Here is a 14896-nt window from a genome sequence, read left to right as displayed (position 1 = left end):
GCCAGGCCCGTCTGCCCACTAGAAGTAGAGAAACTTATTGCTGTGAGTGTGTGGGGAAGGAGGGGAGCTGCTGAGCTCAGGAAGACCCCCTTGCCCCCTGCCAATCACTCCTCCCCGTCGTCCCGCCCCCAGCCCGAAGTCCGAGCGTCGTCCCCCCCCCACCCGCGCAGGAGGGGTGCGCAACGCATGCGTGTGGGGGGGCGCGTCATGCAGCGCATGCGTGCAGTTGCAGGCACCCTGGCGGCCGTGGGGAAAAGGGAGACCAGGACCTGGCTCTCCCTCCCGGAACCCCGTAGTTTGGTAAATTGGGAGATATGAAGGGGGCGAAAATCACGTTTTGTAGACATTTATAGTGATAGTAGCTTTCTTTTTCTTTTAAAGCTTAACTAAAAAGCCGGATACGTGTGGGAAACTGGAGAGCAGGGGGAGACAGTGAGAAGTGGCTGGTACCCTTCAAAAAGGACTCTTACCCCCTTTCCCCGCCCCATTTGTCTCTTTTGAGGGACGGGAGAATAGTAGGGGCTGTTTAAAGAAGTCGAACCCTTTGGCAATATTAGGAGTCCTCACCCCATACCCTAGTGTCTGGAGTCCCCTAGCCCTTTGCCCTGTCCCTACCAGATCCCACCCCACCCCTCAACCCCTGTCTCACCGGGGTTAAAATCCCAAGGGAAGGCTGGGGGCGGGCGGGGGGACTCAAAACGCCCCTTGCATAGGAATCGTTGCATCAAGAATTGGGTCCAAGGACACTCCCACTGACACTGTGGTGACCAAGGGAGGGTTCCCTGAGGCTGTGGGAACAAGGGAGAGATTGCTAATTCTGCCGACCACCCTGCTCCAAAGGGAAGTTTGTTTAGGATTCTGGGACCAGTGTGGTCTCTGGGCTTGGGGGGGAGGTAGCATACTGGAGCCAAGATGGGATTTGAGAAAGTTTTCCACCGCGAACGTGGCACATGTTGGGCAAGGAACGCGGGGAAGCGCAGGCTGAGGTCCTAGCCGAGGTGAGCATGTCCTCTTTTCCCACCACGCGGGCCACAGCTTCTGTGATCACTTTGGGGCTGTTTTAGGGGAAGAAGGGTTGCCGGAGATTGAACCCCGGGACCGTAGCACGTTAGGCAAGCTGTGTGCTTGACTGTCCTTGACTTGCTCGGAGACACAGGGCATACCCAGCTGCTGCGGTGCTAGTTCGCACCAGCCAGGTGTGCTGTGCCTGGAGCACACACGTTTTAAACACCTGGTCGTTTGTGCGCTCTGTAAACTACAGCACACGAAGAGGAAACAGGAGTCCCACGCTCTGGGAAACTGTGTTTTGGCACCATCTCGGTGGGACGGGTTTTGAGGAGGGTACTGCCTAGACAGAGATGCTGGGTGGGGTGGGAGCTCCCTGGAATCCGACAGGCCGAGCCCATCCAGGAAGAGGTACCCAGGACAGAGGCGTGTGATGGCAGGGGGCAGGGAGCTGGGGCTGTCTGGGGTCAGGGGAAGCTTGAGTTTATCTGAGCAATGTTCGGGTCATGAGGACTGCCAGGTCCCAGCGGCTGGAAGTGAGCTGGGATACAAGGAAAGGGTCTGGGAGGGTGGAAGAACACTGCAGTGCAGGCCAGGCCAGTGGTGGATGGGTCTGGGAGTGATGGAAGTGGGAAGTGTGGGGCGCCGGAGTGCACGGGGATGGGAGGGCACAGTGCCTGGGTCAATCTCCGGAAGTCTAGGGTGCTAGTCTCATGTTCTGAGATAGAGTGGAGTCAGGGTAGGGTGGAGGGTTGTGGGCCTGGAGGGCTAAGTCCATGCAGTGAATAGAGGGAGCAGATCCCTGGAGGCGGGCGTGGGTGGAATGCACCAGCTGGAGTCATCCAAGCCCGGGAGCTGCTGGCAGAACCCCCCACCCCCAGCGGAGCTCCTGAAGGCTGCGGCCGATCAACCTGCTTTCCTTTCCCTACATGTTCCTAGAGGGTTTTTGTTTGTTTTTCCTGAATCAATTAGTGATGGGTGGGTCACCATTTTGGGGGGTGAGCAGGAAAACCCCTAAAATGCCAGTCCCGACCCCAGAAGCTCCTGGCGGCCTCCCCTCCAACTCACTGCAAGCAGCTCCTGATGGGCTTATTGCTGAAGAGGGGGTCTGGGAGGCATGCAAACTGGAGTGTGCCCCAAGATGGAATCAGCTTTTAGTTATTTACAGGAGTCGATGGGAGGGGTGTCCTATGGCTCATGACAACCTGAGGTTTGCTTTTTTTGGGGGGGGAGGGGAGAGAGTAGGGGGAGAACAGGCTCCGGCCCCACCCCCTCTATCCTGGAGGCTCTAGTACGTGGGGAGAGGCCCGAGGGTGTCTGCTGGCATCATCGCCTCTTTTGCATATTATTAATGACTTTTTTTTTTTTAAAGAACCCTTTCCCCGCCCCCACTCCTAGCTCCTTTCGACCTTCCCATCACCCCCAGTCCCCTCACGGGAGAGGGAGCACTAGAGGATGGAGGGCAGGGTCGGGGGAGCTCGGCGCGTGGCCCGGGGCGAGCCTGGGGGAGTGGCGAGGGGCGCCAGGCGCAGGGATACCCCGCTCAGGCCCACAATGCTGCTCAGGCTGCGGGACTTCTCGTAACCTGAGGAAGGAGCAGAGACAAGGGTGGGAGGGTGCGTGGGGATAGGAGCCAGGGTGAGGGTACACAGAGACCCCAAACAGGGACACAGAGGCAGAGAGAGGAGGGGTGGAGAGGGGAGAAACACCCATAAGCGGGATGGGTGGGCCGAGGAGATGGAGAGAGAGGTGAAGAAATCGCAGTCAGTCAGCATCCACAAGAAAGGTGCAGACACAGGGAAGGGGAGAGAAAGGATTAGGAGGTGGGTGGTGCCCACTAAGCCGCCCCACCCAGCCTGCCCACCCTTCTTTTCCCCCTCCCCACGGTCGGTCCCCTGATCTGAGGCCCAAAGGCAGCAGTTGGCGAGGTGGGATGGTGGGCGGCAAGGGCTGGGGTGGAGGCAGCAGCTGGTGGAGGGGGCTGCACAGGGGGGAGCTGGGGGCCTGGTGCAGGGAGGGGGAGGAGATACCCTGGGACCATGTAATAAGAGCTCACGGTGTAGCCCAGGCTGGCTTTAATCGAGCATACTGTATATCTTAGACTGAACTCAAATTATGTAGCCCAGGCTGGCCTCAATCTCACTATGTAGCCCAGGCTGGCCTCAATCTCACTATTTAGCCTAGGCTGACTTCAAATTCAGTAGGTAGGTAGCCTTGGACTAAGGCATAAGCCATGCCACTCAACATGGACATCTTTCAAGAGTCCAGGACATAGGATGAGGTGGATGATTCCAAAATTGATGGGGTCTGCTGGTGACGGGAAGCAGTAAGGTCACACAGCTCATGAGATCCCGTATCAGGACCATGTGGGTGGGTGGGTTTTCTTGTTGTCTTGTTGTTGTTTTTTTTTATTGCTCTGCTAGCACCAGGTACTGGGATGACTTTTCTAAGCATCCCAGGCTGGGAGGTGTATTCTAACTGCAGGAGAGTGCCTGGGGTGGGGGACAGAAGCCCGGTGTCTCAGGGACACCCCCTCCCACCATTCCCAATTGCTAACCTGGGGGGAAGGGACAGGGGGAACCCGAGGGTCTCGCGAGGTCTCAGGCTGTGACAAGAGCTGAGGACAGAAACAGAGAGTCAAGGATGGGGAATGGGAGGCAGATGGGGGCTCCCCAACACAGGCTCACTGTTGGGGGGACGGAGAAACGCCTGGATGTTTTTCTCCTCTCTGGTGTTTTCCGGGGGTGATGGGAGCGGTGAAATGGGGGTAGCCAGAGACATCAAATATGGCAGGAGCTTCCGGGGTGGCTGGGAAAGGGGGGGACCGAGGGTGGAAGGAATGGGGCTGGGTATGGGAGTCAGAAGGTCAGAGGGTAAATATGGACGGGCCAGTAAAGGAAAGAAGATATTGGGGCAGAGAGGCAGGCAAGTAGGGGAATATTGGGGCAGAGAATTCAGCCAGCCCCATCAGCTCCGGCCATCATTTGAGTTCAGTGAATGGATTTTGGTATCATATGCGAGAAAAGCAAGGGCCTCACCCACCCCCCCGGGATTCCCCACACACTCTGCTTTGCCCTCCATCCCACCAGGAACCCTCCCACAAGGGGTAAGGAATAGAGGTCTAGGTTCAAGCGGGGGTGGGGTGAGATGGGAGGAAGGAAGGAAGGAGTGATGAGAGATGAACATGGAAGGGGATGGGGTGGCTGTAGGAACGACATGGAAGGGAGAGGCACACAGACCCCTCTGGGCTAGGAGCCTGAAGCCTAGCTTCTCACACCTGTCTGCTCCCAGTTGGCACTCCCTGGAGGTCTTTGGAACATGGGGGTTCCATACAGCCTTAGGCCGAGAGCAAGGATTCTTCCTGTGTTTATATTTCTAAAGAAGGTGCTGTGTTGCTTCTAGAACGAGCAGGTAGTAGATCAACGCGTGCAAGCAACTTCTCCCATGTTAGGACAGAGCTGGCCTCCCCGGCACTAAGCTTCTCCCATGTTAGGACAGAGCTGGCCTCCCCAGCACTAAGCTTCTCCCATGTTAGGACAGAGCTGGCCTCCCCGGCACTAAGCTTTCGGATGCCCTTGCAGCCCTTCCCCGTTCAGCCACACCACCTGTCCTCTGTGCAAGTTCTCCATTGCTGAGCCATGCCCCAGCCCCTCACTGGGGCTTCTAGGCAAGAGCTCTATGGACAGGGTTCAAACCCAGCCTCCCCCTCCCCAGCCTTCTCAGCACTTAGGTCTGGGTACTTGGCCTCTCCTTTCAGGTCTCAGGTCACTTTCTCAGACAGCTTTCCCAGAGTCAGCTGTGCCGGTGCCTACCCACAACCATACTGTTCACACTGAGGGCACACCAAGGCTGAACCAGTGCCTACACTGTTCACACTGAGGGCACACCAAGGCTGTGCCAGTGCCTACCCACAACACAGATGACAGCGCTGTTCACACTGAGAGAGAACACCAAGGCTGAGAGTACCTCAGAGAGAGCCTGAGCCTTCCAGGAAAGTTCTTCCCTCCTCATGGTGGGGCATTGTAACAGCTACCTCTGCTATGTAACAAATCACCCCGAAGTATAGTAGCTAAAACAAGAAATTGGGGGGTAGGGGCAGGATCTTGTTTTCTAACCCTTCAATCTCACAACCCCCCTGCCCCAACATCAGAATGCTGTATTTACAGATGTGTACTCCCATGCTTGGCTTTTCCTATCCCTCCTGACGGACCACTGGCGGTCATGTGTTCATCTCACAGACCTGGTTCCAGCTAGGTCCTCCTCTTGTTGCTAGACTCTCATCCGGCTTCTCACGAGCTTCCAGCCTCATGATTTGCTCCACCCATCTTACTGCCTGGCCTCTAGTACAGCCCCGCTTTCCTGGTTCTTGTGTCCCTGTCTCTCGTCTTAAGAGAGAACTTGCCTGGCTCACTCTTCCTGCACTCGGGAGTGTCCAGGCATCCAACCCACATTGGTGACTAGATAGAAACACCCAGGGAGGGGTGCAGACAGGTGAGGGTAGAGGCAGCAGTGGGGTGGGGATTGGGGTGAACAGGTCACAGGTGGGAGCTGGGGCTGGGTTAGTTCGAGTGTTAGTGAGGACTAGGTGCGTCCTGGGGTGACGGTGGGGTCAGTGTCAGGAACTGGGTGCAGCTGCTCACCATGGCTGAGGGTCATGGTCAGGGAGAGCGTGTTCTCAGAGGTTAGCTGGAGGTACAGAAGGAAGGGGAGTGGGGGGGCATGGTGGGGAACTACTTACCCTAGGGGGAAGGGGGCTCGTCCACTAGGGGGATATCCAGGCCGCTGCGTTGGCGTTGAGGTCGGCCAAGAAGCTTGGGGGGCCTGGCTTGCGCCAGTATGGGGGGGGCAGTGGGGGAGCACCAGTGGCTGGGGTTGAGGGAAGAGGCCGGAGAGTCAGGGAGGGTGGGGGAGATGGAGATGAAATAAAGAAAGGTGAGGAAATTTGGGGCTCAAGGCGAGGGAGAAGGATAGGGAAGAAGGTAGTTTGGGGCTGAGGGGGACACAGAGGGAAGTCTGGCACCTCCCCCATCCCCTCTCCTCCCTCCCGGGGCCTGGAGAGAGAGGAAGGGTCTCTGGGGAGCTCCTGGGGGGCACCTCACCTTTTCGGATGGAGCCATCAGGGGAGGGGGCGTAGTCAGTGACAAGAAAGCAGGCTCGGTCCCGGCTGTAGCGGCCCCGGCTTCCGGGGGTGATCGGGCTCTTGTCTTCTGGAGACATGGCTGGCTGGTCGATCGCAGGGCAGTCCTCGTGGGCCAGTGCAGCGGCTGCGGGGTCCCCATTGGGACGGGGGTCTACTGCAAGGTGAGGGGTCACAGACAGAACAGAGACTGAAGGGAGAGCTGAGAGTGGAGGACACTGGAGGGATGGAGGTCCGAGAGTGACCCTAGGGGCGGTAGGCCGGGAAGACAATGGGCGGAGGGTATGGGCAGTGACTGGCTGAGGGGCAGAGTCGAGGGCTAGAAAGTGGCGATCGGGTCTTGTGTGAGTATGGGAATGTCCATAATTGGTACTGGGAGAGTGGCTGTGGTTACTGTGGATCCGGCATGGTGGTGCCCACCTATCATTCCAACACTCAGGAGGCTGAGGCAGGAGGGTTCTGAGTTTGAGGCCAGTCTGGGCTGCATAGTGAGACTGCCCCCAAGAAAAAACAAAACAAACAAACAACAAAAGACAAAACAAAACAAAAGTGGTGCTGGGCACAACCAGCATTAAGGTGCCAGGCGCTGAGAGGGGACAGGGAGGATGCCACGGATTGCAAAGTGGTTGCTTAGGGACAAGTGTGAGGTGCTGCAAAGGGCAGGGTGGGGAAGGGCTGGGAGGTGACAGGTGAGGGAGGGTGAGGTGGGGGTCCCCTAGGCTCTGACTTGAGCTATTTTTTACTGGGTGGAAAACTGGGTCAGTGGCTAAGGGAACAAGATGGGGGGCCAGGCAGACTAGCTCATTTTCTTGACCTACTTAAGGCCTGGGGGGGGGGGCTCGACTCCTTCCTCCAGGACACCCAAGTCACTGCCTGCAAGAAACAGTGTCCCCCAGGACACACACAACATGCAAAATCAGGCACAGCCACCCATTTTCTCGGCTCCTCCCTCTTCTTGGCCTGACTCATTTAAAAAATTCTTTTGAGACAGTCTTGCTCTATAGCCCAGGCTAGCTTTGAACTCACCTCATCCTTCTGCCTCAGCTCCCCAAATACTGGGGTAACAGGTGTGATCAACTAGGCCTGGCTGACTCTTGCCGTAGCAAGAATTCTCATGCTCTCTGCAGACCGTGCCTTGCAGCTCCACACCCTGGCTGTTCTGCGCACATGTAGGTGGGTCCTAAACTCTGTCCTGCTGACTGCCCACTCCACTGTCTCCCTCTCATCAGTGATGGTGATACTTGGCAGACCAGCCATGCTGCCTTCCCCAGCTCTGGCCTCGGCACAGTCTGCCAGAGTCATGCCCTGCCCTGGTGTGCAGGCTTGTCCCTAGCCTTCCTGGGAGTCATGTGAGACTCCCTGTGTTTTATTTACACTGAGCCCTTTTCTTTTTGAGACAGGGTCTCATGTAGCTCCAACCAGCCTTGAACTCCTGATCTTCCTGCCTCTTCCTCCTAAGTATTGGGGTTACAAGAATTCTTCTTTCTTTATTCTTTCTCTCTCCCCTCTCTGATCTTTTCCCAGGAAACTGACAGAGAATGCCAGTGGACTGCAGGCCCAGGAAGTCACTCAAAACCTTTTTCTGTTTGTTTTCCTGAGACAGGGTCTCTGGATGTGTGTCGCCTAGGATAGCTACGAACATGTGCTGACCCTCCTGTCTTGGGCTCCCCAGTGTTGAGTCCCTGCTATCTCTCTCCTTCCCATCCACCCACTTTCAAGTCCTAACTTCTCTCCTTCCCTTCTCTTTCTCTTTGTACTTTTTTTCCTGGTGATATTTGAGACAGGGACGTGTAGCACAGGTTAGCCCTTGAACTCCTGATCCTCCTACCTCTACTTTTCAAGATGGGAGGTACCAAGTGCCTCCAAGGGCTAGGAAGCATGCCCCAGATACCTGGGTTTCTGAGTCTACAAACAGCCTCACTATGCTGTCTACCCACGGGTCTCTCAGAGCAGCCTGGCTACAAACACACCTTCAGAAACACTCTCGCATATGGAGGCTGTCTCTATAGTCCTTTCTGCTTCCTCTCTAGCCTTCTAGCCATTTGTCCTTTCTGTCTACTGTTGCCTTCCACCCCTGAACCTAAGAGACACCTCCCCCATCCTACTAGGTCTCCCCGCACCCCCAGTACTGGCCCCAGACATGCACCTGCAATCCTGCCCACCTCTCCCCAGGTCTCCCTGCACCCCCAGTGCTGGCCCCAGCCTTGCACCTGCAATCCTGCCCACCTCTCCCCAGGTCTCCCCGCACCCCCAGTGCTGGCCCCAGCCTTGCACCTGCAATCCTGCCCACCTCTCCCCAGGTCTCCCCGCACCCCCAGTGCTGGCCCCAGCCTTGCACCTGCAATCCTGCCCACCTCTCCCCAGGTCTCCCCGCATTCCCACTGCTGGCCCCAGCCTTGCACCTGCAATCCTGCCCACCTCTCCCCAGGTCTCCCTGCACCCCCAGTCTCACCTGCCCTGTTGGTTTCAATCACCTCTTCCTGAGCCAGTGGGCAGGGCTCACCAGGGGCTGGGAGAGGAGGCAATCCCATGATGCCCAGTCCCCCAGCACCACCCCTGAGCAGCCCGGGGTGTGTGTGGGGTCCAGGTGGGTAGTTCCCAGCCACAGTCACCCCCATGGAGGGAGGGGTGATGGGCGGTGGTGGGCTGATGCCACCGCTGCCGTGGTGGGAGTGTGGCGGGGGTGGAGGTGGGGGGTCAGGCTTGCAGTAGTTGGGTGAGCCAGGCTGTGGAGGCCTGGGGATGTGTTTGTTTTTCTTCTTTGGCAATTTCTGCTTGGCCATGGCCAGTGAATAGTACATGCCGAAGTTGTTGACAATGACGGGTACAGGCATAGCAATGGTCAGCACACCAGCCAGGGCACACAGCGCCCCAACCAGCATCCCAGACCATGTCTTGGGATACATGTCTCCATAGCCCAGGGTGGTCATGGTGACCACAGCCCACCAGAAGCCGATGGGGATGTTCTTGAAGTAGGTGTGGTTGGAGCCCAGGATGTCATCAGGGTCGGCACCAATGCGCTCAGCATAGTAGATCATGGTGGCAAAGATGAGGACCCCCAGAGCCAGGAAGATAATGAGTAACAAGAACTCGTTGGTGCTGGCCCGGAGTGTGTGGCCCAGCACACGCAAGCCCACGAAATGACGGGTCAGCTTGAAGATGCGCAGGATGCGAACAAAGCGGACGACACGCAGGAAGCCCAGCACGTCCTTGGCAGCTTTGGAGCTGAGGCCTGACAGGCCCACCTCCAAGTAGAAGGGCAAGATGGCCACACAGTCGATGATGTTCAGACTGCTCTTGAGGAACTCCACTTTATCCGGGCAGAAGGTGACACGCATGAGAAACTCAAAGGTGAACCAGACCACACACACGCCTTCCACATAGGTCAAGAAGGGTTCTGTCTCCACCTCCACATTGGTGATGTTCTCTGGGGGAGCCCCAGGGATCGGGGAGGCCTGCGTCACCGTCTTGTTGCTGATGTGGATGAAGCCCTCGTGTGTCTCCAGGCAGAAGGTGGTGATGGAGATGAGGATGAAAAACAGGGAGGCAAAGGCCACATACTGCAGGAGGGAGGGAGAGAGGATGGGGTGACCAATACATTTGCATCACTGGAGTAAAGACCCTTCAGGTCGCCTCCCATTCCCCACCTCAGGGCCCAAATCCCATTAGAATCCAAGTGTCCCCACTTAAATGGTTCTGAGAGGCTCGGGGCAGAAGCTTGCCACAGCTGACGCAGGGAAAGAGCACTTTCTGGGTACTTCCCATATCAGGTTTCCCCAGAAGGGTTCAAATATTCTATTCAGGGATGGGCCTGAGAGGGACAACCACACTACCCATGTCTCAGAGGTTTGGGACTCAACCTGGACCTGGGGAAGGGCAAGGGCATGTGGGGACACTAGATCTTATTTCTGTGGCACTGGGGGTACAACCCACAGCCTTACGCAGGCTAGGTAAGCACTCTGTCCCCAAGATACATCCCTAGCCCTCTTTTCTAACTTTTATTTTGAGACAGGGTCTCGCTAATTTGACGGGGCTGGCCTTGAATTTGTAGTCCTCCTGCCTCCTGAGTCGCTGGGATATGAAGTCTGCTTGCCACTAGGCCCCTCTCAAAAGCCTGGATTTGAATTTGTCAAACTGGAACAAGGGTTAAGCTTTTTGGATCTGAATTTTGTTTTTTAATGGAATTGTTATGAAGATTTGGTGAGTGTACAGAGGGCTTGCTTCCAAAAACAGTGCTTGGCTGAGTGCCTGGAACACAGTGAGATCTGAGCTGTTACTAGGGTACAGTGGATCAGTTAGCTGGGGCAAGGATAAGGGGGTCAGAAAATGGCTATGCTCTAAGGACCCCACTGCAAGTGATCTGCTAAAAACAGAGAGACCTGCGGTAGTTCGGGGATGGGATGAAAGACTGGGTGTAGGGGAACTGAAGAGGGAAGGCCTTGCTGGATAAGGCTAAGGAGAGGGAAGAGGACCGAGAAGCCTTGTGGATGGGGTGGTTGTGGTTCTGCGGGGGTAAATTCAGGGGCCAAAGTCCAGTAACTGGGAGGTGAGAAGCTTGTGCTTTGTCAAAGTGGGAGAGACCCAGAGTCTTGCTACCTAGTGAGGAAGAGGGGGCAAGATCAGGATCTGGAAGAAGTTGGGACTAGAGAGGCAAGGTCCGAGAGATGGCTGTCTTATAAAATGGGGGAAGATCAGAAAGAGGAGAGTCCTGTGGAGGAAGGCCTGTGCGTGGGGATCTGGACTTTTAACCTCAAGCAAAGGCAAGAGAAGGGGGCCAAGTGGGGGAATCTGATACGGGAAGAGGCCCAGGAAGCCTTGTGTATAGGGAGGGGTTATGGTTATGGAGATGTGAATTCAGGGGCCTGGGCTTTCAGTCAGAGTTTAATAACTGAAGGATGAGCGGCCTTAGGGTTGGCTGGGACAGTGGTCAGTAGTGTAGACCACCGACGTGGTTTCTCTGCAGTGGAGAAGAGGCCTGAGGTCTCTGCAGAGCGCATGCCCGGGGCCTCCCCGCCCCCAACCAGCAGGCTGCGGTACTGCAGTGGGGGCGGGTCGGCCGGGCCCGGAGCAGGGCGCCCGGCGGCCAGTACCACGGACAGCTCCCCCGCCGCAGTGCGCAGCCGCAGTGGCCTGGTGGCCTTCTTAACTCATTCCAAGCCGAAGCGCTGCAAGCAAGCCGCGCGCAGCCGCAGTACCTAAGGCTTTGGCTTCACAGTTAAAGGCCACCGGGCCTATAATTTGCCTAATCCCTTCCCTCCCAGGAGTCCAAGGAAGGGTGGGCACCCCCTGCAGTCACAGGTGCAGGGTTGGTTTCCCCTGAAGTAACTCCGAAGCAGAAGGCATGGGAGGGTACCGAGGTTCTAGAAAGAAAGCAAAGCAGAGCCCGGAGGGCTGGACCCTGAGCTTGAAAGTGGTTTGCGCTCCCAGTTTGCAAGAAGGTCCACCTGGAGGTTGGAAAGTACCCAGCACACAGCGGATATTTAAACAGACAAACAAAAGTCGGTGCAATTAATAAATGCGTGACCTTCGTAGCCATTCTGGACCCCTAGCCTGGCCATCACCCAAAGACTTCCTCTCAGTCTCAGCACCCTTCAATGGGTCACAGGAAGGAAGGGCGCCCCAAAGCATCGAGTGGGGGTGGAGATGCTCTGAGGCGCGAAGGAGCATCTGGGGCCATGTCCCTCCTGCCCCTCTTTTTTTCCCCTTCCTCCCAACTCAACCCTAAATGTCGCCAATTCAGCGCTTCTCAGGGACTAAAACTTTATGCGAAGCCTCCGGTCCCCCCCCCCCCCCCAGCCCGAATGCGGCACTGCGGCTCTGCGTCCTTCCCGGCCCAGGACGCGGCGAGGTGGCAGGAGGGGGGAGGGGAGGAGGGGAGGAGTGGCTTTCTGTTTCCCACTTTTGCTAGTGCCCTCTTTTGTCCTGAATTTACTCCCCTGGCTATTCCCACACACCCTCCTCTAGGGTCTCCCTACCTGGAGGAAGTTTAGGAAGAAGGAAAAGCTCTAGCCAGAGCTATCAAGAGGGTATCTACTGCGGCTCACAAACTTTTCCACGAGAGATTGTTGAGGGAACCTAGGGGTTTCTAGGGTTCTGGATTTACCATCAGGGGAGACAAACGGAGGAGTGATAGTAGGGGAAGCTTAAGCGAGGCTAAGAGAGGAGAACCCAGCGGGTTGAGCTATCCCAAGAGGGGGTGGGGTGGGAACGGAAACCATATGAGAAGTTTCTGGACTGATGACTTGGGGGTGAGTAGCAGGAGTTAGGTCTCTAGATTGGAGGGGACTCAAACTTCTGAAAGTCACTTGGCAGAATGAGAAAGTAACTGGCGAGGGAGGAATGGAAATGGGAAGGGATCCTACAGGCAGAGGACAGTGTGCGATTGGAGGGAGGGGATATAATGCCAACTGTAGGGCAGTTCCAAGTGGAGGGGCACAAACTGAGGTGCTAAAGAGGAGAGGGAAAGCATGGGGCCCTTCTGGAGACACAAAAGTGGGTCCTGATTGCGGAAGTCTGAGCTCTATGGGGCGAGTCTTTGCAAGGGGTTGATGAAGAGGGTGAGGAAGAATCTGGGAGGAGAGTTTTACAAAAGACTCCCCCCCCCACACACACACCGCTCCCCGGACTCAGCGTTGTAGCTAGGTCGTTGGGAAACTGTCCTGACTGGAACCAGCAGTTTGGAGGTTCAGTGAGGTCCTGGAGGTTCTGCAGGGGCGGGGATCTTCTAGAACTTTGAGAGCTAGGAGCAGAAGATCACAAACTGCCAGGAGGTCCAAAGTTAGAGAGAAACAGAGATCTAGAGACTGGGCCCTGGCAGAGAATGAGGGAGAGTTGGAGAGGGGACGAAGACGACACGGGAGGTAGTGTTTCTAAGGTCTGGGACACCGAGGACCGGGAATAAGGGGCTTCGGGGTGTTCAAGGAACGGGGAGTTGAGTTTTGGCTAAGGACATTTTGAGGGCTTGAGATATTCTGAAGGTCTCAGGAGGTGTGTGGAAAAGGAAAGGGTGAGACTGCCAGGGAAGTCCGGGAGATTTTCAGTTAGGGAGCCATTTCTCAGCATCTACGATGACTTAGAGCAGTGGTTGGAGTTTGGAAGGCCCGGGAGAAGCTGAAGGTTCGGGAGGGGTGTGTTTGAAGGGGCGTAGGGAACTCCGGCTGCAGGGAAAGAGGGCTTCCAGAGGACTGGGGAGACGGGACGGGTGGGGAAGACTTGGCATGGAGTACTCTGGGAGCAGAGAGGTTGGGATAGTTAAGGGTGCTCGGAGAGCGCGCTCACCCTGGCGGCCCGCGACGAGTAGGGGTCCTCAAAAAGCGCCCACACGCGGGGTTGCCAGCGCCGCCACCACGTGCCGCCCGCGCCGCCCGCGCCCCCGGCAGGTCCCCCGGCGCCTCCGCCTGCGTCCTGGAAGCACAGACGCTTGAGCTCGCCGCCTGCTCCGTCCAGCCCGCCGCCTCCTGCGCCCGCCTCGTCGTCCAGGCCTGCATCGTGGGCGCCTCCGGCGTTGGCGGCGTTGGCGGCGCCCGAGGAGTCGGGAGCTTCGAAGGAGTCGAGTGCCTCCTCGGCGTCGCGGTGCTGGCGGTAGGTCATCCAGCAGCAGGCCTCCACGTCTGTCTCGTCGATGCCCCAGAAGCCTAGCTCCTCCTCAAAGAGCGGACCGCACACGTCGGCCGGGCAGTGCAGCTTGCCGGTGCGGTAGTAGTTGAGCACGTAGGCGAAGACGCCCGGGTGGCGGTCGAAGAAGAACTCGTCTGTACCCGGATCGTAGTCAAAGCGCGCGGCCGCCTCGGGCTCGGTCAGCCCGGCCAGCCGGGTCCCCGGCAGGGTGCGCAACGTGGAGCGGTACGTCTCATGGCGCACGCCGCCCACGTTGATCACGATCTTACCGCTGTCGCCGCCGCCGCCGCCGTGCCGCCCCATGGCCACCGCCGGCAGCCCGGGGCATGGCTCGGCGCGCCGGCCCCCGGGCCCACGGGAAAGCGGGGCACCCGCCGGGCACGCGGCGGGGCCGAACTGCGTGCACTGCTGAGGCGGCGGCGGCGGCGGAGACTCCGGTGGCCGCGGCGTTGGTGCCGGTTGCAGCTGCTGCTCGCCGAGCCCCTGGCGCCCGCGGAACCACCAAACGCACACTGAGCTCAGCATTGGACAGGGAGGCGGGGCTGGGGGCGGGATAGTGGGGGCGGGGCCCGGGTGGAAAGTCCAAGCTGATTGGGTGAGAGGAGACGATGACTGTATGAGGAGAGCGCTATTGGATAGGTGGAGGAAGGGCAAGAGCTGATTGGGCTGCGGAGATGGGCGGGGCCATGGCTAGACGGATTCCGACCAAGCCTAGTTAGAGTAGGTGGGGTTGCAGAGAAGGCTCAGGGATTGGGTCGTACCTAGAAGAGGGCGGGGCGTCAAGGGAACCCTAAAAATGCCTAACTCAGCAATACAGCGAAAATGGAGACCTAGGAGCCAGGTATGAGAAAGAGACAGGTGCGGTGGAGCCGGGGGGAGGGAGGGTTGGAAGGAGGATAAGGAGTTGAAGATCATGCTACAGGTGAGGTGGAGACCAGCCTGGGTTACATGAAACTACCTCAAAAAAAAAAATCTGATAGGCTGTTCATAAAAAGGGAGTAACCACAGGAGAAGAAGCTGACAAAGAAACCAAACTGGTCACTCCCCTACCTGTATTGAAAAAGCAGATGAACAGGGGAGGGTTTAGTTAGGTTAACAGTAATTGGAAACCCAAGAAATCAATAACAGTCCTTATTG

At 57.3% G+C, this 14896-nt stretch overlaps 1 protein-coding gene across 1 annotated transcript; it reads right to left on the bottom strand.

The window, feature by feature from the left end:
* Positions 1 to 844: 844 nt before the first annotated feature.
* Kcnc3 (potassium voltage-gated channel subfamily C member 3) lies at positions 845 to 14411 on the bottom strand. Its single transcript, XM_075953133.1, is given in 7 exon segments — positions 845 to 2590; positions 3563 to 3622; positions 5744 to 5850; positions 5852 to 5871; positions 6105 to 6299; positions 8595 to 9702; positions 13421 to 14411. Coding segments are annotated over 7 exon segments (2508 nt in total). The 5' UTR covers positions 14285 to 14411; the 3' UTR covers positions 845 to 2436.
* Between the last annotated feature and the right edge of the window lie 485 nt (positions 14412 to 14896).

The sequence above is a fragment of the Microtus pennsylvanicus genome, chromosome 18, assembly GCF_037038515.1.
Source record: "Microtus pennsylvanicus isolate mMicPen1 chromosome 18, mMicPen1.hap1, whole genome shotgun sequence".
Taxonomy (NCBI): Eukaryota; Metazoa; Chordata; class Mammalia; order Rodentia; family Cricetidae; genus Microtus; species Microtus pennsylvanicus.
This window is presented reverse-complemented; position numbering and strand designations above follow the sequence as displayed.